This window comes from Etheostoma cragini, chromosome 5 (genome assembly GCF_013103735.1).
Source record: "Etheostoma cragini isolate CJK2018 chromosome 5, CSU_Ecrag_1.0, whole genome shotgun sequence".
Lineage (NCBI taxonomy): Eukaryota > Metazoa > Chordata > Actinopteri > Perciformes > Percidae > Etheostoma > Etheostoma cragini.
Genome location: NC_048411.1, coordinates 28,665,523 through 28,690,715, shown reverse-complemented (window position 1 = coordinate 28,690,715; position 25,193 = coordinate 28,665,523). Strand labels below are relative to the sequence as shown.

Sequence of the window (25,193 nt, the reverse complement as noted above, 5' to 3'; positions counted from 1 at the left end):
GACTAACTAACTGTCACTAACCCCCACCCCTTCCCCTAACCATCTAGTCTGTGGCTGACTGGAGTGGTTTGTTGGGTTTGTTGGCTTGTTTGACATTTACAACCCCTGTGTTGCCCTGAGACTGGGCTTTTTCAACGTGTATTTAGGGAGCCGGCAGCTAGCGGATAAAGGAGCGATGCTTACGATTTAAGACAAAAATGAGATTGCACTGAAACCATGGAGGTACTCACAGTGCACCTTTTTGTAGTCAACAACAATAACATTGTGAATACTGAAACACTAGTGACTTAACATCAAAGCTTTGAGCAATGCACCCACCCAAATTTACTTCAGCCTTCCGTGACAAACCCTAATAGCCACAGGGATAACTATTGAACCACTGAAACTACTGACCTGTGGTGAAACAGTGACATAACAGGTAGAAAAATGGCCTTGTATGGAAAGGAGGGCAAAAGGATTAAACGGGTTTTCGTGTGGTGTGAATAGACTCTTGAACAGGTGGCTGCCCTGCAGATGTTGCGCGTGTCCATGTCTGTTTGGTTGTGTCCTCTACGGAGCTGGGCTGGAAACTGCCTGGCTCAGGTCAAAGATAGAAAGTGGGCAAACAGGTATGGTACAGTATATCAGTCTGGGTAAGGCAAAAAGAAAGATTAAGATTTATTTGATTAATCTGCCTTTTCAAAAGTCCCTGTAGTCACATAGGCAGGTACACACACACACACACACACACACACACACACACACACACAAACACACACACACACACACACACACACACACACTCTCTCTTTGACAGGAACTTGATATGACTTTTTATTGCTGTTGTCCCTCTTACATAATCCTGTAGACCTATTGTCTACAGTCTGGCTAATATTTCACCATTTGTGTTATATGGCTAAATTAGCAGGGCGGGGCATGAAACTGTGGAAGATTTAAAAATTCAGTGTGTATTATTTCCTTATATGTGACATTAGAGAGGCTGGTAGATGCACACACATACACAAACACTGTGCAGTGTAAGTCAAAGTGTTGTTCCAATCAACCTGCACGATCTGGGTTTCTGTAAACAGACACGTTAGTCTGCTGCTGCCATTAGCTAGGGCAGTGTAGAAACACCCAGACTGGGAGGCAATTTACATGGGAGGCAAGAAAAAAGCCTCTAAATACCAACAGGAAACTGATCTTCCTCTGGAGTGTTTATTCCATTCTGTGGTGTTTACCAAGGCCGTTCCGCTTTGCCATTTAAATCCATTAGGTTTGTATAGCCATACTAGGCTATGAGGCAAAAAGCAAATGAGGTGAGTTTGTGGTCAGAAACTACACTGAAGCTGTCAAAGAACTGTCTAACATTTCTGTGCAGTAGTGGCAGTGTGGGTGTTTGCTTGTGAGGAATCAGTACCAAATTAGGCCCCTAGACCAGATTTTGGAGGAAGAAATCATCCCAAACTTCCTGTAATCTGAGCATGTCATAAACTGGAACCTGACAATGAAACAACACCAGTGAAGACAATCTCTATTCTAAATCTACTGTGAGATATGGGCTGTGACAGGAGTAAGGGAGCCATCCTTAGAGCTTACACTAGAGTTATTACACTACTTACACACAAACAAAGCTGGATGCATACGTACAAAAAGAACACAGTAATCTATTTCTAAAGCCACAAATCTGTGTCAAGGTCAGGCTCTGTGGTTTTGAAAGAAATGTTAAAGGACATGGGTTGATTCGGATATGGCCTTTGTGGGAGCCCATTAGCTGAGATTAGCTTAGTAGGTATGGAGGTCACAGTTACAAGTGTGGCCATTGTTCAGTCCACTGTAAAAATATTACAGGTAAAACAACACAGTAGTAAAGATGACCTGCCACAGGGATAGCTTAGTAGGTTGGGACAGGTGTGGATGTGGAGTTTATCAAAACCCTATCTAGTGCTCTGTCATTTTGTCCCCGGGCCACCTTATCTTTTGTGTAAGGAGTCATGCTGTCTAGACCGTCGGGCTAGAGACATATTCAAAGCAGAGACTCAAGGTGCTGCAGGACTTCTAGACACAAGTCATGCTAGTGAGGTGTGTGCTATGTGCTTTCATATCTGGTAAAACAGGAAACACCAAAGCTTACACACATAATGCTTGAATGTCACATATTTATTACCCCATTGTACAAAGATAATATATATTAAGATGCTCTCTCACTCTCATGTGATTTTGTCCACCCAGGAAATTGTTAGAGAAATAAAAATAGAGTCAGTAAGACATGTAGTAAAGATAGGAATGTCTTACTATAAGAGACAGAGGCCATGAAACAGCCCTGGAGAATACAAAGAACAAAGCTGAAAACAAAGCAGCTCTACGGCTACACAGTGTTTTTGTGGCCTTGTCATTAGTCCCAAGACCTCTAGCCTGAACTATTGGTCCATTTACTAGGCTAAATATCCAATCAGATATCTCTCCTTTGTTTTGTGGCCCTGAAGCCACTGCTGTTGTTGTTTTTGTTCCAGTTCTACTGCTGCCTTGGGAATGACTCTACTTATCTTAGACATCATTTAATCCCCACTTTGAAATGATAAGCAAAACCAGAATGCTTGTTTTCCAACCTTAACTCGGCCGTGGTGAATGACAAAGAAGAAGACAGCAAATTGGCATAATGCCAAAGTGCCTTGAGATGACTGAAACATCCCAGAGACATTGGGGAAAAATAAGTAAAAACACTGTATAGTGGCAAACTAAATAAAGTTAGCTATATCGTAAAGATACACCACTTATGAGGCCTAAATTGATACTATAAATAAATAAAAATTGAATAACAAAGTAGACTAGAGAAATGCTGCAAAAACAAACTGCACACAGGAAACATAATATTTTGGTGCAGCTACTTTGTTCTGCTGCTGGCTGCAGCTCTCATCCTCGCATTGAGTTCTGCTGCTGATCGATAGCCCTGTGTGCTGATGCTAAGGTAGCTAAGTGTATCAGTGTGTCTAAAAATAGCATCTGCCTGATGCATTACACCACTGCCTGCCAAACTATCCATCTAGACTCTCGTCCAAAACACTTAACCTCCACCGCTCCTCACATTCAGCCTCCTTTATCCCATCGTTTTCCCTCTACCCCCAACTCCCTCTCCATTCCCCGCTCCACCCTTCATCTGATCTACTCCTGCTCCTCCTCCCTCTCCCTTCTCCTTCACCTCCCCCTTCTCTCTAACAGCTACCGGTCTGATCTAGCTGGTTCCAGCCTCAGCCTGCACCCTGGGTGTTTCCTCTTAAGCCTTTGTTTAGAAAGACATAAAGCAAAAGGAAGGGAGAATGAGAAATATGATATTATCATTCAACCCTCATCAATGTCTCACAGAGGCAATGCTTTTCAACTGAGAAACTTCAGTCCTTATTAGTATCAATCACGCCACCTCTTTTCATTCACAGCTGACCAATTCACACTACTCTTGCCACCTTTGCAAAATTAGCTTTTATATGTCAAATTACATTTTGTACTTAAGGATAGAGTACATTCATGACTGCTTTAAAGTGAGTAATGTGACATAACGGCAACAGGATACATTTAAGTGCCAGTCAACCTCATTCTTTTTCTTGCCTAACACTATTCAGTATGTCCAAGCATCGTCAGTCTCCTCACGTGCCGCAGCCTCTCAGTTCAGGTTGTTTATGTGCTGAAGCACAAGGGACAGGCAGTTGCAAGAAGCAGGTCACATGAGGGAATGGCTGATAGGTGGGTCAGTGGGCCAGTGTATGTGGAGGTGGAGGAGAGGTAAACAAAGTTATTCAAGGTTCAGATTCAAGGTTTCTATTTTTGTTCTGATTTGCTGAAGTAGAGTTTCCAGAATGAATGGCGATTTTTCCCAGTAACAGAAGCTTTTGCACCATTGATTTGCTGGTCCAGGCAAAAAGATGGTGAACACAAACAATGTTCTCAGTGTTCATGTGTTCTTCCCCTGGTGATACTTGGATCAAAGTCTCATGTTGTGTCGAGACTTCTTAGAGTTTAAAAAAAAGCTATTTTGAGATATAAAAGGGCCTCTAGCACTCCCATTCGAAAGGCCATTTGACCGAAAACAAGAAATACAGTAAATCCTAAAAGTGACGGCAATTCCTTCCTAAATATGATTTTAAACAAAAATTTGACTGTGGTACATTCACAAAAAGACCCTAGGTTGCATTTTAGCGAGAGTTACGCTTTAGTGTAGAAGTAAAGTTCACAGTTGTTTGGGGTTTAAACTTTGACTGAGGCTTACTTGCTAAGCCAGCTATTGGCAAATTAAACATATTTTCTGATATATTCTCAGAATAGCCTGCATGTTTTGGAGTTTCAATGTGATCCTTTGTGAAAAAGCAATACGGGACTGTCATCACTTTAAAGAGTATGGGGCAGCTGAAACAAGATTAAACAACAACAAGGTGACAGTGTCATTAGCGCCATTTTTGCAAGTCGTTGGAATGCGGAAAATCAAGACCAGAACCAGAATTGTTCAGTGTAGTCTAAAGCTTTGAAGGGAAAACTAATAAGTGGTAACATATTTACATAATGCCCTGTACTGTGTGTATTTCAGTTGTCTTACATTCCAAAAGATGCCAAATCAGTGCATATTTTTAAACAGCATTTTAAATAGTATTTTGTTTTAATTACTATTTTCTCTGGCTTCTCCGTGCAGTGTGCATACTACATAGATCAAACATAAAAACAGACTAAAGAACACGTAGATGAAGTTTGAGCTGTTGCTGCATCTCCTGCAAATGTTCATGTTTATACCGAGACCAAAGCTCATGCTAACTCCATGCAGACGATCTTAGCACTACCACCCACATGAAGCCCATTTAGCTGCATTCCAGCAGGCCTCCTCTTTTTTCACCCATTCGCACTTTAGTCAAAAAGGGGCTGCCGCTGGAAAGCTGCAGCTGCTTTCGATCACAACAAGGCTGCTTTCAAGGAGCCTCTTGAATTTCCTTCCTCAACATCTGCTGTGTAAACCAGTCTGGAGACCAGACTGAGAAATTTTAAGTCGAAAGGCACAAAACACACACAAATGGATTCTTGTGCGTGCACACACACACACACACACACACACACACACACACACACACACACACACACACAGCTATAAAAACACAGAAGCCAGCTGCACAAGGTCAGCTTCCTAAACTCACACACTCAATGGGTCTACTTTGCTCCATCACATACATCTGTGTGGGCATATGTGCTTTAGTGCATACATGACATGGGTGTGCACCAACCTACAAATAGACCTCTTTGGTCTATTGCAGTGGTTTGACCATTTAACAAACATCAAACTTCATGCTATTCCAGGTCAATAGAAGAAATGCCACACAGCAAAAATCATCAAACAATCAGTCATTCACTTACAAGTCAATGTTGTGACAAGTCCATAGTCTATATCTTTGATGTTCCATTCCCGGGATTGCTTCATTGCTGCCAGAAATTCCGCAGAATGTCTCTTACCTTCCGCTTACTCTGTGTTGGAATTTTAAACTCGGGTCGATTTATGAGGACTATGGTTAACTGCTCCTCAGATCTCTGCAGGGTAACACCTGTCATTCAAAATAATTTTAAAAGTTGATTTATATGAGCTCTTCAGCTATATTTCAGAGGCTTGTTTTCTTTTATCTCTTTCGTGAAGAATTGGCAGGTATGAGAGTACAAGCAAATATTCCCCTGTTTTCTTCAACAGCAGCTTTGAACCTCATGGAATCCAAAGTCTGCTTGACCCTAAACCAACTTCTGAACTTGGTTACTGTTACTCTATATCAACAAAGTTTGACGTTTGACTTCTGGGACTGTTCAGGTGCCGTCGGAAATTCCACCAGATGCCCGTCACCACCTTTTTTTGTGTTGTAATACGAAACGCCGTTGGATGAGGACTATGGTTAACTGGTCCTCAGAGCTCTGCAGGGTAAATCCAGACAGCTAGCTAGACTATCTGTCCAATCAGAATTTTCTCTCGCATGACTCAAACAACCTTTGAACGTTCACATGTTCCACCAAAACAAGTTCTTTCCCGAGGCTATTTTGCAGAGGCACCAAGGCACCTGGCTTAGTGCCTCCCATGACGATTGTGATTGGTTTAAAAAAAAAATAAAAAAAATGTAATACTCACATTGCAGGGCGCTGTGATGTTAAACGCTAAAACTTTTTAGCTGATTGTGCTTTTACATGATTGTTAATGGAGACACTTCCCCTTTAACACGGGTATGTGGGCAACATAACATTAGTTAGTCACATTCTAACTTAGTTTTTTTTATGGGAAGTGAGGCTCGCTTGTGTGTAGAAAAGTCCTGTAAACGGCAGCTGCCCCCAACAGTGATGCACATGCTTTTGCTTGGTTAATGAAGCTACAGTGGTCAGCGTTTTATGTTCGCTGCAAAGATAAACCAAAATCACCTGATTAATGAAACATTATCACAACGTCTCTTGGCCAGGCTAAAGCTTATATAGTACGCCTAATGAAACAGGGCGTCTGTCCCAACTAACGTTACGGTTCGGAGCAGTAAAGCTGGAAACGTACCACTAATCTACAACAGAAGTCTGTTTCTGATATAACGTAATTTGCACTGATTTAAGTATTCTTGGATACACTGTTTGTTACTAGTGTGTGACATGCAGGCTCTGCATGCACAGCCAACCACCAATCACAATCAATGTTGATCAATTTATCTAACAAACTAGCAATGTTGTTTTGTTTTTTTCAAATATTGTGCAGGCCTAGTGTGTACATAAACAACCTAAAATATACACAATTAGTATTAAACATTAATATGAAGGACCCCTAAACAGGCAAATATTAGACCACTGCCTTTTGATAGAATTTTGCTTTTAGATGTTTTATTACAGAAAGCGTATGAAAGCAAAGATCAAATGCCCATTCATTCTGACAGTGTGTTAACTAAGGAGAATTATAGTGAAAATAGATAATTCCCCCCCCCCCCCCCCCCCACTGTTACATGTCATTCTAACATATGCAAAAGTATGCCGATATGATTATGACAGTGCCATGTGAGTTACATGACAGGCAAGACTTAACCTACCCACCCACCCACACCCACACACACACACACATACACGCACACACACACACACACCCTTTTTGGCCACCTGTTGCATTACTTCCAGATTGCCAGAAGGACGAGGGCAAGTCTAATCACATTGATAGGAAAGCCTACGGAAGCTAACACAGACCCATTAAAGCATCCTCATCCACTGCTGTCCAACAGGCCATCGATCCATGACAGATCCCTTCCGTGCAAATTGGCTGATCTGCAGCAGCTCTCAGTGTCTGTCAATATGTAGCAGTGAAAATAATCATTTTGTGAAGAGTCTGATGTTAAATACTGTAAACTCCCATTCATGCTGCTCCTGCAGAAAAACCCATAATAAACTGTGCTTTGGTACTGCACTATGTAATTTAAACTTAATCAGAGCAACAGCTGTACTATCATGCACTGTACAGCAGTATGTTTCAGTTGGCCCCCTTCAACTACCAAACCCTAGACCTAGCATAGACTAATATAGCACACTTACAAGACTTCATTACAGTTGTAATTTAACTGCAAACTGTTTTGCAATATTGTATCAAGCTACTTAGATTAAATCTGCACTCTGAACTTCATGCCCATCTGATCTCTATAGGTTCTCTATACTGAGGTGGAACGGTGTTTGCAGCTTAAATGTCTCTCCAATTGGACTCATTCAAAGAAATAAGAGAAGGGGGATTTGACTCATACGGTTTCCTTCTGGATATCAGTGCAGCAATTTCTTCTTCAGAAAAGGTCTAGTCATAAAAAGAAGAAGAGCCCAGGGGAGTCATTGATAAGATTCTTCATTCACTTGTGCTTTTGAACTTGGCTCTGGCTGTGGAGCTACAGTGACCCCTACAGGTCAAAATGGCACAGAGCTCTGTGTGTGTGTGGGTTAAAAGGGCATGTGCACATACAAACATCTGCGCATGTTTACATATTTGTGTGCATGTTTCATAATTACAACATAGTTAGATAGGATTTGGATATGTATGTGTTTATCTGTGTATGTTTTCCTTTTGGTTAATGGGAGTTTAACAGGCACAAGAAAACCTCTAATGGCTTTAAATGCTTTTAACAGAATCTTAACAAATAATTACATTTGTTAATATAAATATGAACTGTATAATACAGGGAAAAAGAGACAGCGTTAGAGCCCGCAGGATATTATCAGCCGATATTAGGAATTTTCTAATCTATCGGTTTTGGCATTTATAATGGCCATTTAAAAAAAAGATATATATATATTCATTCATCATTCACAATGACAAATAAATGATTCTGATAACTTAATATTCAAAAAATAAAAACGGACTGTCAACCATGTTATGAGCGTTGGCGATGGATAGTTTGTCCACCAGAGGGCGGTCTACAATGTCGCTGTTGGCAACACTGATTTTTTTTTTTGTTAATGTGTAATGTAATTTTTCTTCAAAGGACTTTAAGTTTCATTTGTTAAAATTGAATTTTTTATAAATTTTATTTATCAGAACTTTATATTTTGATGTTCCTCTGTACTGTTGTGACAATACAATTAATTATTATCATATTATTTTAGTGAGAACTCAGAAATAACTACAAATAACTATAGTTAGGGAAATATGTTCATGTTTTGTGACGCGTTTCTAGATTTTTTTTTATATACTGTATATCGGCCGATATATGGGCATATCAGATTTTTTTAAATAACCAAATATTTGTATCGGTCTTAAAACTCTTTATTAGTAGGGCTCTAGACAGCATTAATGTGAATATGCTGTGACTATAGGACACATCCAACCTAAACCAGTGCATACAAACAAACGAGTTGCAGAGTGCAGGCAAACGGACGGGGGAGGGTGTATGTCTGCAGACACAGCAGCCCTTCTCTTTTCTGCTTCTGTTCATAGTTGTCAGATTAATCTACCATATAATCAATGATATGATCCAAGTAGAGGAAGGCAGGCCAGTACAGCTGATCCGGCTGGGGAGAGTTCTAGCCCGAACAGGTTCCTCTTCTTAACCTGTCTCTCTTAGTTATTGTGTTATCATTTTAGACTGCCGGGGAACTTCCTTTGACACACTGAGCTTCTCTCTCCTCTCCATTTCCATCTGTGTGCATCCCTGTCCCAGAAATGCTTGTTACTAATTTAGCTTTGGGGAGCTTATTCGCCGGAGTCCTTATGTCTTTTTTTGCATGTTTCCTTGGATTAGGGTGGCACCTAAATCATGGTTGCAGCCATCCCGATGGACCTGCTTCGCGCCCTGCTATGCCCTGTTACACCCTCCTGTACCCTGCTACGTCCTGTAACACCCTGCAATGCCCTGAACTACTAAAACTACTATTTCTAGTCATAGTTCCATTATCTTTATTGTGATTATTATTGCCATTTTTCATCACCCCCCAACCGGCACCGTCAGACACCGCCTACCAGGAGCCTGGGTCTGTCTGACGTTTCTCCCTAAAAGGGAGTTTTTCCTTGCCACTGTCACACTAAATGCTTGCTCTTGGGAGAATTACTGGAATTGTTGGGTCTTTGTAACTAATATAGTGTTTTCTAGACCTACTCTAGACCTGCTCTGTCTGTAAAGTGTCCTGAGATAACTCTTGTTATGATTTGATACTATAAATAAAAACTGAATTGAAATTTAATTGAAATATCAAGCTAGAATGGCAACACCACTGACCTAACCCAGTTTTAGGACAAACAATGTTTTCACCTCTTTAACCCTCCAAGGTTCACTCCGCTCTACACACAGACAAAGTTCTGCCAAAACAAGCTGCTCTACTCCAAAAATAGAGCAGGATACTGGGGACTTTGACAACTGTAGGCTCCTACTTTGTTTATAATTTACAACGTCAGCAGCCTGGTTGATAAAGTCCTTGAGGACAAACCAAATCACTCCACAGAATTAGGTTAAAGGTGCCTGAATGTTTTAATTGCCCGATAATTGATAAATGTAATTAGTTACAAAGTGTGCTACTTTGCCTCGGCTACAGCTCTGTGTCTGTCCCTCTGCTTAGGTTTTACTTACCACTGAGTCTGACTTAATAACCCCCCGCCCCCCCCCGCCCCCCAACACTATCTGACTCTCTGTAACTGGGTGTTATGTTGGGTATTATTTTTAAGTTTCTAATTTATTAAATAACTACTTAAAGCATTTAAAACAGAGTTTTGTGTTGGAGTGTGTAAAATTCCAAAATCTTAATTTTTACTTAAAGAAATTCCTTTTCAGTGTGAATACATGTTGGTTCAAATACCAGTTATGGGTTTCATTAACTGAAAATAATCAGTAATAGCCTTGAAAAAAACAGGTATTGGTCGATCCCTAATTTCTGTATGCCAGTACATTTAACACACCTTTGTCTTACATTTTTTACTTATACGTCTGTCATAATAAGAGAGGATTCTAGGGATGCCAGCAAGTGATCCATGAAGCCCTTGGCTTGACACAAGTGATATTACGCCCAGACACCTATCCGTTAATTGTATTATCTGTATCCACTGAAGCAGGTAATGAATGGGAAGTCATTGTGTTACAGCTGGAGGGAAGTAAGTAGGTCATATCTGTATATAGATTTTGTTAACGCAGAGATTCTGTTAAGTGCCCAGTGCACTGTGAGCCTTTGGAACATACATTTCATATACAAGTAACTTACATTACTTACATATGGCAGCCGAATAACCAAGTTTATGTGAATCTGTATGTCTTATACTGTATAAAGGTGTGTGTGTTATTCAAATATCCCATCACCTCAGCAATAACTGCCCTAGTCATTGACAGCTTGTAGGATGTGTGCTGTCTAGTGTCTCACAGCTACCAGACAAGGTAGACAGGAGCTAACTGTAGAGGCCCGTGGAAGGAGAATGGCTAGTGTGGCCTCCTTTTGCCGTTTACTGTGCTTTTTCTGGAAATAGATGAAAGTTCATGGAACTGCTTTTAGGGTCACCAGCTGTTAGGACAACGCACATTTGGCAAAAATGAGAGAGTAACTTCCAGAGTCCAGAAAAGGCGGAGTCTGCTGCAGCAAGAAATATTGTTAGATCAATATCCTTAATACAACTTTCATTGCGCACACAAACATTAATTGCTTGCAACCTATAAAAAAAGCACAGTGTATGTTCATTATTACTGCAAAAGTAAACAGCTAAATGGCATTACAATATCTAACTATAAACCGCGGAGCCTCTGTGCGTGGGCGTGTGTCTCCTGCATACAGCAGCAGGGCCAGGGGAGTTGCTACATCTCTAGATGGCGGCTCATTGACGGTGGTTCACCAACTCTGCTCTGCTGCCAATGAAGAGCGTAAGCATGTCTTTGCAGTGTTGTGCCAAAAAGTTATCATCCGTCAATAACTGATGATGACAAACAGAATCTTCACAAAATATGAAAATGATGAAATTAATTGTATCTAAACATGTAAGGTGACCGCCCAGGCTCTTGGTTTCTCCAGCACGTTGTTTGTTTACCAGCGGTTACGCACAATTCTCCGGCCATTCTAAGTGCGGTAGTGGCTTCTCCAGCAGGCTGATCAGGGTTCCCTGCCGCGCATCATTTAATCACGCTTATAGTTAGACAAAGTTGTGAAATTTATAATACTGGGAACCAAGCAATCAGGCATTACGATCAGGCACCCGCTCCTCATGGGCACTGCACTAGTTAAACAAAACGAGGTAATGACTGAACCTAAGCAGTTTCATATTAGTGGTCAAAAGTTTACCAATGGAATGTGTACTTTACTGGCAAAGATGGCTCGCATTAGCAGAAGATTGTATGTGTTTGTGTGTGTCTGTGTGTCTAATCTTTCTCCTGATGCCAACCCAATGATGTAATCCAGATAAGACTAATGTCTGACCACCCCGGTAGATAAATGATTACACTGATTCAGGAATAATTGCTGCCTTTAAGGTATTTGTGCAACAGTACGTGGGTGATTGCTACAGAGGAGGGCTTCATTTTTATTATAACATAGATGAAAAAGATGTTTGCACAGAGTGTACTCCTTGTGTCAGTAAAGTGTTTGATTATACAATTTAGTTGAAAATTGCATTATATCCTCAGTCAAGAAATTAACTATGTGACAAAGAGAAGGTCAGTGTGAGAAGGCTGTGTTGTTAACTCTGTTGCAGAGGTTTGGGCCGAAAATGTATAACCTTTGTGTGAAGTTGATAAGTGCAAGATAATGCAACATGATTAAGCACTAGGCTGCCGACAGGTGTGAGCGTAAGTCTCAGTTCCTTTCAGTGCACTTTACCATATCCATGCTGCAGAAAAACCGACCCTGATGAAGATAAACAGGCTTAAATAGACTACAGAATACATACCACATGAAATCTCAGTAGTTTTGAGATATAAAATGTCATACACCTCCTAGTTAATCAACTTGAGACCAACAATTATTTGCACATTATGTTTTGCAAGTAAACTCTTATTTTGTCCTGTGTTCTGAATTAAATAAAGTTTTAAAAGTTCAAAAGGGAAAAGTATTAAGGGGAATGTTACAGTTAAAGGTGTTTTTACTGTTGACTTGTTTAACTGTTTTACTGTTTTCTAAGTTCAATACATGCAACATCTTTCCAAAAGTCAATAAGTAATCATGTGAAATAATCGTTAATTTAATATAATATACAAAATTAATTGTTAATATGATCGAGCAGGCCTAACATACTACGTATATATATATATAAAATATTACATTTAACATAGGGGTGTGTATATGGAAATGTAACATATTAGTGTGTATAATTATACCCACTGTATTTTAAGGAAGAATATTTATTTATTTACAATACATTATTCATTCACAAAGAAAATTGGTGTCCATAAAAGGTTGGATTTTCCTAATTGTTTAATTAAGGCATTAAGATCAACTTCCAAAAGATGTATGTAGTATGTTAGGTGTGCTACAAAAATAAAATGTATATAAAAACCTGGTTTGAAAATATTTTACTGGAAATAATTGTGTTCAGCTGATACTGCCATACGTTTATTGTGCTGCAAGTATATACACAGGGCACAGACATGATCAGCTTACCATGTCTGTGCCCTATGTATATGCTTGAGCCCCTGTTGAATGCCATTTGCCTGAGGAAGACCCAGCAGGGTTGAAACGTTGCAGCACAATAAACGTATGTGAGTATCAGCAGAGTGCGGGCATTTCATTTTTTCAGTTGCATTCAGCCCTTTTTCACACCCTACCACTAGTTCTCTAATAAATGTGTCCAGCACATTTGACAGGTCTCATGGAAATACACAACGTGTTTTTGTGGGAAACACTGAATGTGAACATAACTGTATCCAAGGGAAAAAAGAAAACTCCATGGGAAACTTTAACGGACTAGCAGTCATTCCATTGTTGATGATGTTATTACACTTTGACACAAATGCTCCTGGCATACATCTGGATGTTTAGTAAGTCTCTGACAGTAAGTTGAGTGTCTGTAACCAGTTTAGGAATACACAACGTGAAAATGTCATCATAGGTCAAACTGATGAGTCACAGAGGATGTGGCCAGCCACTCGCACAGAAATAAAGAGAGAAAGAGAGGGAGAGACAGTCTTGTTGCAGCTTGTAATGTCACAGCACCCAGCTAAGCCCAGCAGCAGCCAGAATGATGAAGGGGACAGAGAATAGAAACAGATACATTACCCATCATTTTGTTAAGTAAAGGTGAAGTGAAAGGAAAAGAAAAATAAGCTAGAGGGGCAGAAAGAAGGATGAAAGTATAACAGGAAAATTAAAACATTTATGATAATTGATGTGCATGGTTTAGCTTCTTTTCTCAGTATCAGGCAAAAGAGACAAAGTCACAGTGAGTGTTGAATGGAAGAAAGATGCTGCTGACAAAGAGACAGATCAAATGAAGACAAGAGAAGTCAGGGCAGCAGTAGACTCAATGTGTTGGACCAGCCAGTAGGGCGTAATGTGAGACTCCCCAGAGGCTGTCTTCACCTCTCCACTGTCCTGTACCAACGCACACGCACACGCACACACATATATTTTCTTGTCATTCTTATCCTTGTTTTGCTTTCTTTTTTGATTCCAAACACTTGTGGGAATAAGAATACAGAACACTGAATACGATAAGGCATGTTCTCTGACGTCAACTACAGAAGTGGACACACGAAGAACTCTCTCTGTTTATAGCTTAAATGATTGATTGGTCGTGATAGGAACAGATAAACTTCCTGAAGAAAAGCACGTTACTTCTTCATTTACAAAGATTTGTGTTGATCTTGTGTTCTACAGCCAAGGACACAGTAAGGTCTTGGATTACGGAATTCATACATCCCCTTTTCGGGGAAGCTGAGACACTGCATGCACACTCATCTAAAACATAAATCCCTCCCACACACAGACATGCTGACGACAAACAGGAACTTTAAGGAATCCTGCAGCAATCAAGTAGCTTCTTTATTCTGCTCAGAGACTGGAAGTGAGGCTGGTGGGTGGAGGAAGTTTGTTTGTTTGAGTGAGTGTGTGTGTGTGTGTGTGTGTGTGTGTGTGTGTGTGTGTGTGTGTGTGTGTGTGTGTGTGTGTATTCCTGTTTAACTATATTTGTGGGGTCCAAAGAAACAGGAGTTCACTATACTTGTGGGGTCCGGACAGCTTTGAGGGGCCAAAATGCTAGACCCCACAACTTTAAAAGGCTGTTTGAGGGTTAAGACTTGGTTTTAGGATTAGGGGTTAGAATAGAGTTATGGTTAGGGGTAAGATTGGACATTTAGTTCTTAAGGTTAGGAAAAGGGGCTAGGGAATGCATTATGACAATGACAGGTCCCCACAAAGATAGTGCCAAGCACTGTTTGAGTGTGTGTATGTGTGTATGTGTGTGTGTGTTTGTGTGTTAGTGTGTGTGAGAGTGTGTGTGTGCCTGTGAACGTGTGTGTTTGATGCGCGTGCATGCATCTGTTTTGATTGGATTGAGGGACAGACTTCTGAATACTGGATCCAGTCCCAGAGCTAACAGGAAATCCCTTTAAACCGGAGTTAAGAGTCCCCTAAACACCTCCCAGATACTGGAATAAAGCGCTGGGACAACTGTGGTAAACACTTCATAGAGTATGTGGGAATGGCTGTCTGGGATGTGGAGGGCTGTTTATCCACAATGGATGAGAAATGAAATTGTTTTGTTTTCAAAAGAGACAGAGATTAGAGTTTCCTTTCCCACATCAGCACCTGAATACGTGTGTTCAAGCACTCATGCATCTGAGTAAAGGGCAGCAAGAATGTGATGTGGTTTAATGTGATGTGGTGGCTTCCCTTAATACGTCTTCAAATTCTCAGTAGCAGTAACAGTAGCATTTTGTATCAGTTAAAGTCTTTGCATGTTTTGCCTGCTGATACTAGAGTGAAATATGTTGCAATAGTCAAGTGTGGAGGTGATAAAAACCTGAATGACCTTTTCTAGATGTGCAGATGAAAGGAATTCCTTGAGCTTGTTTTAATGTCAAAGGTGGACAAAGCAGGACTACACCACTTTAGTCCCCTGAGTATCAAACGACAACTCTGTCTAAAAGAACACACCAAGGTTACGCACCTTTTGTAACATAATTAAATAAAGCACGCAGACTAGACGAGAGATTGCGAAAGATGCCAGTGCTGGCGCCAAAAGGGTTTTTTAATCATTTTGGTTTTGGGGTCATTTAACTGTAAGAAATTTTTGGACATCCAATTGTCTAACCTAATGGTCCCAGGGGTAGCATGTAGTAAATAAGAGGGAACCCAGGATAGAACCCTGGGGGACCCCACAAAAGAAAGAGAGATATGTCTAGGATCACTTAAGATTTTACTGAAGTGGGTTGATGTTGAAGGTGGACATCAAGCTTATTAAATTCTGTGATGCCGAATCTTCACTCTTTTGTTGTAAAAGTAACGTAGGCCTCTAAAATGTCAATTTTGGGACCTCTGTGTCTCTAATGTCATTGATTTATGTTATGTTACAATGAATGCAGACTAAAAAAGTACATGTAGTGAAAAAATCCAATTCTGTGTGCTCATCTCCGTTCACAATAAACTTAAACTAAACTAAAATTCTTCACCGTGATGATGGCAAGGTAACTGAAAACATTTGGGGAGCAAAGCTGTGCAATTTGTTCTAGAAACATAAGAACAATTGTCCCATACTTTGAAAGAATGTAAAATTCTCAGCAGCTTATGTAGATAGAAATAAGCAATAACCTACAAAAACTTAAAGGTACATTTGCACATATATATAGACTCTACTTACATTCTCAAAATCCCACGCACATTAAGAAACATGCACACATACAACCAGGTGAGGCTCAATTAAATATGAACTGGGTAAATTTCCACTCTACACAGACAATCTTCAGTTGTCTTGCAGAGGGTAGGACGACAAACGGTCCACACAACCTCTGATGACACACACACACACACACACACACACACACACACACACACACACACACACACACACGCACGCACGCACACGCACGCACGCATACACACGCACACACACTTGTTCACAGTGAGTGGGCTCTGTTTAGGTGGTGGATGGCACAAATCATTATTTCTCTGTAAGAGGACTGACGTCTTCATCATTGTCAGTTTGCGCTCTAAGTCACCCCGTGAGTGTCTTGATACCAAAGGCCTGAAGAAGACCTAGAAGCGGGAAAACGTTGCCTTTGTATTAAATAATGCGAGATTAAAGCGGTGTTGTGGACATTCAATTTTCTACCACTTGATGTGCACACAATTACTTTTATTAATGTTGTGTGTGTCTTGATACCAAAACCAGATCAGTTTGACTGTCCAACACTTTCAACAATCTGCGTCTATACTGTGCAATATATCTGAAATGGATCCAATTAAAGCTATTTATTCATAGTTGCTAAAACTATGCAAACCTACAGAATATATCTAAAACAGTGCAGTCTGAGTTATCGTACTTTATCTATCCTTAGACCTTTGCACACAGTTGCTACATAACACTGGCAATATGCTGCACAAACTGTTCGAAGACATTTGATGTTAATTTTCTACTTTAAAGGAGCTGAATAAAGTCACGTCACATTGAGATCAATAGATAGAGAAGCAGTTGTGACTAACTTGCTATGCTTGAGGTGGCCCTACCAACTGACATGAGTCCATAATAAATACATTTTCAATGTTTGATTATACTGCCCACAGTTGCCTGGAAAACTCTGCAGATGAGATAGAGCATGTCCCTCTTTCTATTTGGTCTTCTGACAATAGAGCTATTGTTCATGTAGCTTATTGATTAGTAATTTATTATTTGACAAGAGAAGCAAATCTCTCTGTCTTGCAAGCTCTCTCTTCCTACAGTACTTGCCTTCCTTTTGTTAGGCGTTTAACAGCTAAATGGACTACCATTGGTGGCAGTCAGAATACTGAGACAGTAAGACAATGAAAAACTACACAGACCACAAGCCTCAAGCTTCACGGTGCCCTCAACCTGCTCTCAGATCCTCACAGAGAGGTGGGGTATTACTCCAGTTCTTTCTAGCTGACTGTAGCTGTTGCAGAGAGAATAAATATATTAAAACCAGCAGCTTCAATTTTTTACAAATTACAGCCCAGCCACCACAGATGGATCGCCCTCTCTGTCAGAGGTGGTTGGAACTGGACCTGACAGCTCAAATCAATGCTGCGGCACGAGCAACGCCGAGAAGCCACAAGTTCAGGAGATATTTCTGACACTAATTGCATCTCCTCTATAAAAGATGCAATATCTTTGGCCTTCTTAATACAGAAATTTAACTGTAATCATTTCCTACTGCCTACCTTTGGCTGTACTGTAAATATAACGCTGGGATGCATGTCACATAAAAAAAGTTAAACTACACCCAAGGATTGTACAACTGTTTTAGACTGTCTAGACGGTTATTTGGTTCTGTGGTTACACAGAATGTCCCTCCGAAGAAAATACAAGCTTAAAAGACTATGTGCCCTATTTTAACGATCTAAGCACACGGCGTGAAGTGCATGGCACAAGTATGTTTAGGGTGTTGCCAAATTGCTAGTTTGACGGTGGAAAAAAGGGTCCAGGCGCATGGTTCAAAAGGGTTGTACTTAGTGTCATAGATGTGTTTTGGGCGTAACATGCATTAAACCAATCAGAGTGTCATCTCCCATTCCCTTTAAAAGCGAGGCGCGTTTGTGCCTTGCCTTATTGCTATTATGATGGTGGATTTACCCTCTCATATTTTTATTTGTAATCTTTTGCATGTGTGTGTGCTGCTGCGCTTCCCTGTGTGTGGGTAACAAGCATAGTGTGCGCACTGTGCACAAGCCTAGGTATACTTTACTAATGCGCTGTTAAAATTCAATGGCACGATCGCTTCCCGCTCCCGCAACATGGCAATACGTCAAGATTTCATCTGAACACACCTCCTTGTAAGACCAGCACCCCAATGGACGCAAAGATGGGTGCAGGTGCATTTGCTATTTAAACAACGTGGGCGCTGGACGGGAAATGAATAACTGCGTCGGTCTTAAAATAGAAAAGACACTTGCGTCGGGCTTTGCGTTGGGCTTTATTTCTCGCTGCGCCAGGTGCAAGATAGGGCCCTCAATCTTAAATGGAGATGTCAAACTGTAAACTCCAGATACATGGATCATTACAGTGATACTTTTTACGAAACTCTAATTTTGTTTGCTTTCATTATTTGTCTAAATCCATCATCTTAGCTTAGCTTCAATTTGACAAATTGAGTTTTGGTGTGACATTCCATAGTTTTTTGCGTGTAGTTTTCTACTGGTGAAAACCAAATGGAACAAGCAAAGCCCCCTTCATCAAATATAACCAGTCAGATCTAAACCAAAATGTTTGACCCACAACATCCTGTTTACTAAATGTTAATGGACCATCTTCATTATATTTTTTTAAATATAGCTACTCACTATTGAACGTTTTCAAAGTGCAAGGCCGGTGATTTCCAGAAAGATCGAACACATTGAATCGTAATGACAACTTGTACTTATCACATGTTTTAGAATTTAAGTCCACTGCACACATCACTTTGTGCATGCATGTTTTACACACTGAAGAGTGAGTCAGTCAGTATCGCGCAGTCAGTCTTCTTGATTGAAAAAAAAAAAAATCAGCTCTCATGCATTTACATAAAAAAATGTTATGTGTCTTTCTATTTCTAGCAAGCCGTCTCAGATCTAGCACAAAGGGCATGCCTAAATGAAGACAATGACGTCAATTGGTCTATTTTAATTCGGCTCATCCTGCACTGTGAGCCCATCATTACCTCCAAAATATTCCCAGCAGTAACAGACAACAACTTAGAGGGTACATCTTAATACCAGAGTGCACATTCAGTTAGGTTTTCAGTTTGACCGTTTCAAATTTAACCTTCACTGACCAGCCTTGACTAGAAGGCCAAAAAAACCACACATGTATTTTATAAACTATAGCATAATCTCAGATATGTGCAAATTTAAGGAAGAAGGCCTTAACATCCAGTACAGTACCAACAAAAACAGAACAGGATGGAATTTTCCATCCCAAACCCTTTTAGGTCCAGGGGCTCTGCCTTGGTCATAAACAGGTTGAGCCCAAGGTGGTTAACCCCCAACGACTGCTTTAGTAGGGGCTCGTGTTTGTCAACCAAAGAGACGGGGGACCAGTGGAAAATTACCAGTCCCGCACTCGCTCACACAGACATGCACCCATACACAAACACATACATGGTGACCAGCTGAGAGACAAACCTGCAGCCACATATCTATCTCGCTCATTGCTTATGTGACAGCTTGCGTTTTTTATGGGCGAATGTGCGTGGGGCATTGTTGCGTTGTCAGGACGCGTCGGCCCGCAAAACTCCGCAAACAAACACATTGGATGATGTGTGTTCACGTCTATGCACATTTCCAAGATAACACCTGTGACCTGTGTAGTGGCTACTAAGAAGGGTTGGTAGCATGCAGAGTGTGCGTTTGTGTGTGTGTGTGTGTGTATATGCGTGTGTGTGTGTGTGCGGGCGGACGTGCATGCACACTTAAAGGTTTAAATTATTTTAATAAAGCAGTTAACGTGTGTGTGTGTGTGTGTGTGTGTGTGTGTGTGTGTGTGCGTGTGTGTGCGTCAGTATGAAAGTGAAGCTGTGTGTTACACTACACACATTACAGCCAAGGTAATGTGTGTGAGCTACTGCTCCATGCAGCATAGAGAGAGAGAGATGAATGCCTCTTTAACAATTTCCAAAGGTTTCCAATCCATTTACATTTAAGACCATATAGAGATACGCAGATATGATTAGATGAAAATGCCAAGGAAACTAATGCAGATGGTGTGAGAGTATGAAGGTCTCAGACTTCATAAACTATGAATTGTGGGTGTTAGTGCTCATTGCGGCCTTTATAGTAAAGCATTGCAGCGCTACATGAAGATAAAATCCAAGCAGAACTGTATTACCTGGGTTCCTAGGCAGCTCACCATCATGTGAGTGAGCAGTTTGGCAGCAAACATAGGGAAACGGGAGCAGAGCACGTGGGATATAATAGCCAATGCAAAGCCTGAGAAGGGAGAAGTGGAAGACATGGAAGCAACATTAATGTTAAATTAACAGTGGCAAGTTAAATATATACAATGTGGGTGGAATATGGAAGGAATGCACCAGAGAGAAAGCCAAAGAGAGAGTCAAATAGGCAGATGGCACACAGAGGAAAACACCAGAAAACAACATGAAAAAAGGGAAGACATAGGGAGAGTGTGTTTTGTACCTGAGATGCAGATAAATCCCGAGGCATAGAAGGCTTCATTGTAGGATGCAATAGTGGCAAACTCTGTGTAGGCCGTGTAGATGGATAAGTGGGAGCAGGCACATTCCACATAGTTCCCACTCTCTTTCACAACCCTGCAGTATCGACCATCTGATGACCAGCTAGAGAAGACAGGACAAGATGCAGGAAGAGAAAGAAAGTTAAGACTCTACTGTTACAGCACAGACACAATTTGCTTTCTGGTGTTTTGGCTTCTTTGACTACAGTTGCCTTTAGCATCTAAGGATGGTGTTACAAAACCGGAACATTCGTATAATGCTCTTGCTGGATTTGTTGCACAACTAATAGACAGGAATTGAGGAAGCAGTGTTTTAAAAGACAAAAAAGCCCTCTGTAACATTTCTTATTTTGACCTCCTCTTCACAGCATAAACGTCACACTGCAACATTGAACTTTCCCTGTCAGGGACTTTGCTTCTCTCTCTCCCCCTTTTCTATATCAGTTCTCTAATCTGTTTATTTCTCTGGGAGACATGGTCCAAGTGGTGGCTTTGGCCAAACCAAACCTGCCAATTCATAACTTGAAACAGAGTGTTCCAGCCAAGTCCCATTCCACACCCCAAGAATGTCCTCAACAAAACCGAGTGGGAGGATTCAGCGTTTAGCAGACTGAAAGTGCAGATATTGAACACAATGATGTGACTTCCCCCCTTGGCTACAGATAACCCTTACTGAGAGGCTGTACTTGGAATTTTGACAGAGGTGAGCACAGGGTCACAGCTTCAGATTACTGGTATAAATGTTATACTGTGCTGTGAATTCCCGGGTACAAATATTTGTTAACTAACCTGCTACCTGTTGGATTATTTAGTTTCTAATCACAAAGAATATCTAATACTAGAATAAGTTTCACTCTCTCAACACTTCCAGCAGTTCCACCAGAGTTCTCAAAATCCCCTTTTCTCAGGGTATGATTTTTTGTCTAATAATTTGAATGTTGCAATCGAAAGTGGAAGCTATGACAATACACCCTGCTGGATTTAGATTTTTTTTAAAGAAGCTTTATTGTTCTAAAAAGCCTTTTAAAATCTCAATGACGTCATACACATCATACGGCCAAAAATACTGCTTCATTGCAAGCTCTGAGTCACTTCCTTTGTTCTCTCGAGGCATCGACAACACACCAGACGGGTTAGGCTCTCCCTATCAATAAACGTGCTAGAAAGAGGTTTGCTAATGTTTTAAAGCTCCCATATTATGCTCATTTTCAGGTTCCTAAATGTATTTTGAGGTTGTACCACAATCTGTTTACATAGTTTCATTTTCAAAAAACACCGTATTTTTGTTGTACTGCACATTGCTGAAGCTCCTGTTTTCAGCCTGTGGGTTAAGGTATCTGTTTTAGCTACAATTCAATTAAATTCAATTTTATTTATAGTATCAAAAACAGTTCTCTCGAGACACTTTACAGATAGAGTAGGTCTAGACCACACTAAACTACATAATTAACAACGAACCAACAGTTCTAGTAGTTCCCTCCAGAGCAAGCAGAGTGAGACATCACACTTCTTTACTGTAGTTGTTGGAAGTTGCACATGCGCAGTAGCTAGGTAAGATCACATCATCTAGATAACGCTTTCTCCAACTTTGGACAGTACAAGGCAGGATTAGCTGGGAGACTTCTTCTAAACAAGGGGCTTTTGTGGAATATCTGCAGAACGGGTAGTTCTTTTGGAGATTATGGTGAACAAGTGTTGAGCTGTGTGGAGCTGAGTCTTCATTAGCTTTGTAGCAATTCATTGGCAAGGGCTTGAATGTAACGGACGTTCATTAATATAAAAAATGTACGTGCTAAAGCTTTAATAGGGCAATTGTCCATCTTGTATATACCTTCACAAAAGTGCTTGTTTTGCCACTGACAGGCTCAGATTAAAATTCAGAGTGTTTGACAACATTATGGAAAGGGTTTCTAAGGAGGTCAACCTTTCTGTTAAAGAGTAAGATAATTTTTTTAAACATCAAAACATCTGTGAAATGCATTCTCTAAACCCACCAGACTCCATGTAAATAAACACTAATTTTTCAGATCAGTCACTTAGACACAGAAACATATGAAGGTAGCTACGCTTTAATGTACAGCACTTTTTGTATCTATAAAAGGTGCTATATAAATAAATAAAACTTGCTATTGTATGTATGTATGTGTTTATACGCATTCTTTCGCAACTATCATCATTATCATTTCTTCTATGTACCTTGTCACAACTTACTTGAGATACATAGCAATTGGTAAAAGAAAAAGAAAGAATTCAGTTGGTATATACTAGAATAAACAACCTCAGTTACCATTTTATATACTATATTACTAGGTAATGTCGAGGCAACCGTGGTTTTCTCATCAAAAATACAAACATTTTGAGTGTCAACTTGCTGTGTTAAGTTAATTTAGAATGGTGAGTCTGTGGAGGATAACCTTGCAGTGGTCTGGTTCCAGAGAAGGCACAGAGACCGGCCTGGCTTAACTTGTTGGCCCGGGGTGTGGATACGATACACCACCTCATTGCCGTCTTCTAGGGGTCGTGACCTTCTGTCCTGGAGGCTGGCTGAGAATACCTATACAAACAGAAGAAGAGAAGAGGACTCAGCTGTGAAACAAACAAAAAAATCAAATGGCTAGTTTATGCTGGAGGAATACTGCCACCTGCTGTTTTTAACCAAATTACACTATTTGGGACAAAAAATAAAGTCAGTGCAGAAACTAAAACTAACTGAGCCTTTACCCTTATTTCTTAGATCGGGACAAACATGTCCAACATAGTGCACCATGAACCTGGTCATTTATTTTTGTAAGTAGTTGGGGTGGGAGGGGACTAATGCAATATCATTCTTTGTACTTGGCTTTTTAGCCTTGGAACACCAATCACTGAACTTTTTGTCTTTTGTTATTACCCTTGTCAATTTGTAAGTGTTCAACCCTATATTGTGCAAAACAACAAAAAGGTCAAATTCTCTCAGTGCTTCCTTACCTTCCCATTGAGAGCAGTGTTTGTATCACTGGTGAGAAACCAGTGTTCAGATCTAAACTCAGTCAGTTGAATCTGGCTGAGGTTGCCACAGTTAGGTGTAGAGGCTGCTGGTACTGCCAGCAGGGTATCTGGCAGCTGGAAGAAGTCCGCATTACGTCCCCTGAATTTGTGTCCATTGATCTGTGTGGGGTACCACTGGAAGGCAGAGATGGTCATATACGGACATTTTTCCATGATGGTACCCCTTCTGGAGAAACCACACAAAGAAACACATTTATGATACCAAGCTGATGCTTGCAAATGGCATTTAAAAGGACAGTCCTTGGTGCATCGATGTAGCACGTATTGCAAGATAAGTGTTCACAACATCTTTAACTAGGGATATCTCTCTTCTACTCTTCACTCTTGTTGAGATGGAACACTCACATCTCACACTGACTTTGCGTGAGGAGGGAGAATGCAAATCGCTCGGCCACCTCAGCAAGGTGGATGAGGCCCCGGGTGTCGACTCTGCTGGGATTGGCCAAGGCACACAGAAGGTCGTAGGTCAAATTGCGGCTACTTTCCTGTAAAAGAGCCTTCTCTGCCTCTGCAAGCACCTGACTCGGAGGAAACAGAGATAAATACAGACAGAGAGAGAGATAGATGGAAAAATTTAGCAACAACATATTGAAAAACAGCCTATCCGTCTGATATAATGTGAGTATGATCTGCACTTCGGACATTACCCTCCCCTTCCTCCGGGCTCTGACACTTCCTTTGGTTTAGGCTTCAGTGTTATGCAGAATTAAAGCGAATCATTCCACCATCCCTACACTGCCTCCTACTCTCTCTTTGTGCTCCAACATATCCTCATGCTGTGTATCTCATTCATGCTGTTTCTGCTCTCTATTCTGCCCCCCACACACTACTTCATGGGAAGTTACTGGGGTGCCTCCGCTTGTCTGGGGGCTGAGAAAGCACAATATGTCGACTCTAACATCAGAGCAGCGCTCATTTAATGTGACAACTGAGACATTTTCAGATGACAAACTGGTTCTGTCAAAGCACAGCAGTGAAGTGGAGGTGATGGGGCTATGCCATTAGGTGTGCCGTCTCTCTGTCTGACACAGACCGCTGCACTGACTCATGCAGAAGCAAGGTTTTCCATCATAATGGGCAATGTTATCATGTGCTAGAGAAAATGACTTGTACTTTCAGAAGAAAATAATTAGTATTATTAGATAATTTGAAACATCAATGATTTTTTGACAAATGCTCCAATGTTGATGACATCTAACTTTACACCATGATATCGATGTTGTGATGAAGAAGATTTAGGTATTACATATGATCACAGTGTTTTATCTGCTCCTTCACCTTCAATGAGATTTAATGAAATAGGTCTTAAAATTAGAGCTGCAAAGCTCAATCGTTTTTTCTGTTTTTTCTTCCA

The 25,193-nt window shown here is 40.6% G+C and overlaps 1 protein-coding gene across 3 annotated transcripts in view; it reads right to left on the bottom strand.

The window, feature by feature from the left end:
* The window catches only part of adgrv1 (adhesion G protein-coupled receptor V1), a 147,265-nt gene that overhangs the window by 39,060 nt on the left and 83,012 nt on the right, over positions 1 to 25,193 (bottom strand). For all 3 annotated transcript variants that reach the window (XM_034871234.1, XM_034871235.1, XM_034871236.1), the window contains 5 exons: positions 24,185 to 24,357; positions 23,759 to 24,005; positions 23,206 to 23,345; positions 20,734 to 20,894; positions 20,426 to 20,526 (listed from right to left, as the gene is read on the bottom strand). In XM_034871234.1, the coding sequence (XP_034727125.1) occupies positions 20,426 to 20,526; positions 20,734 to 20,894; positions 23,206 to 23,345; positions 23,759 to 24,005; positions 24,185 to 24,357 (822 nt within the window). The remainder of the gene's footprint in view (positions 1 to 20,425; positions 20,527 to 20,733; positions 20,895 to 23,205; positions 23,346 to 23,758; positions 24,006 to 24,184; positions 24,358 to 25,193) is intronic.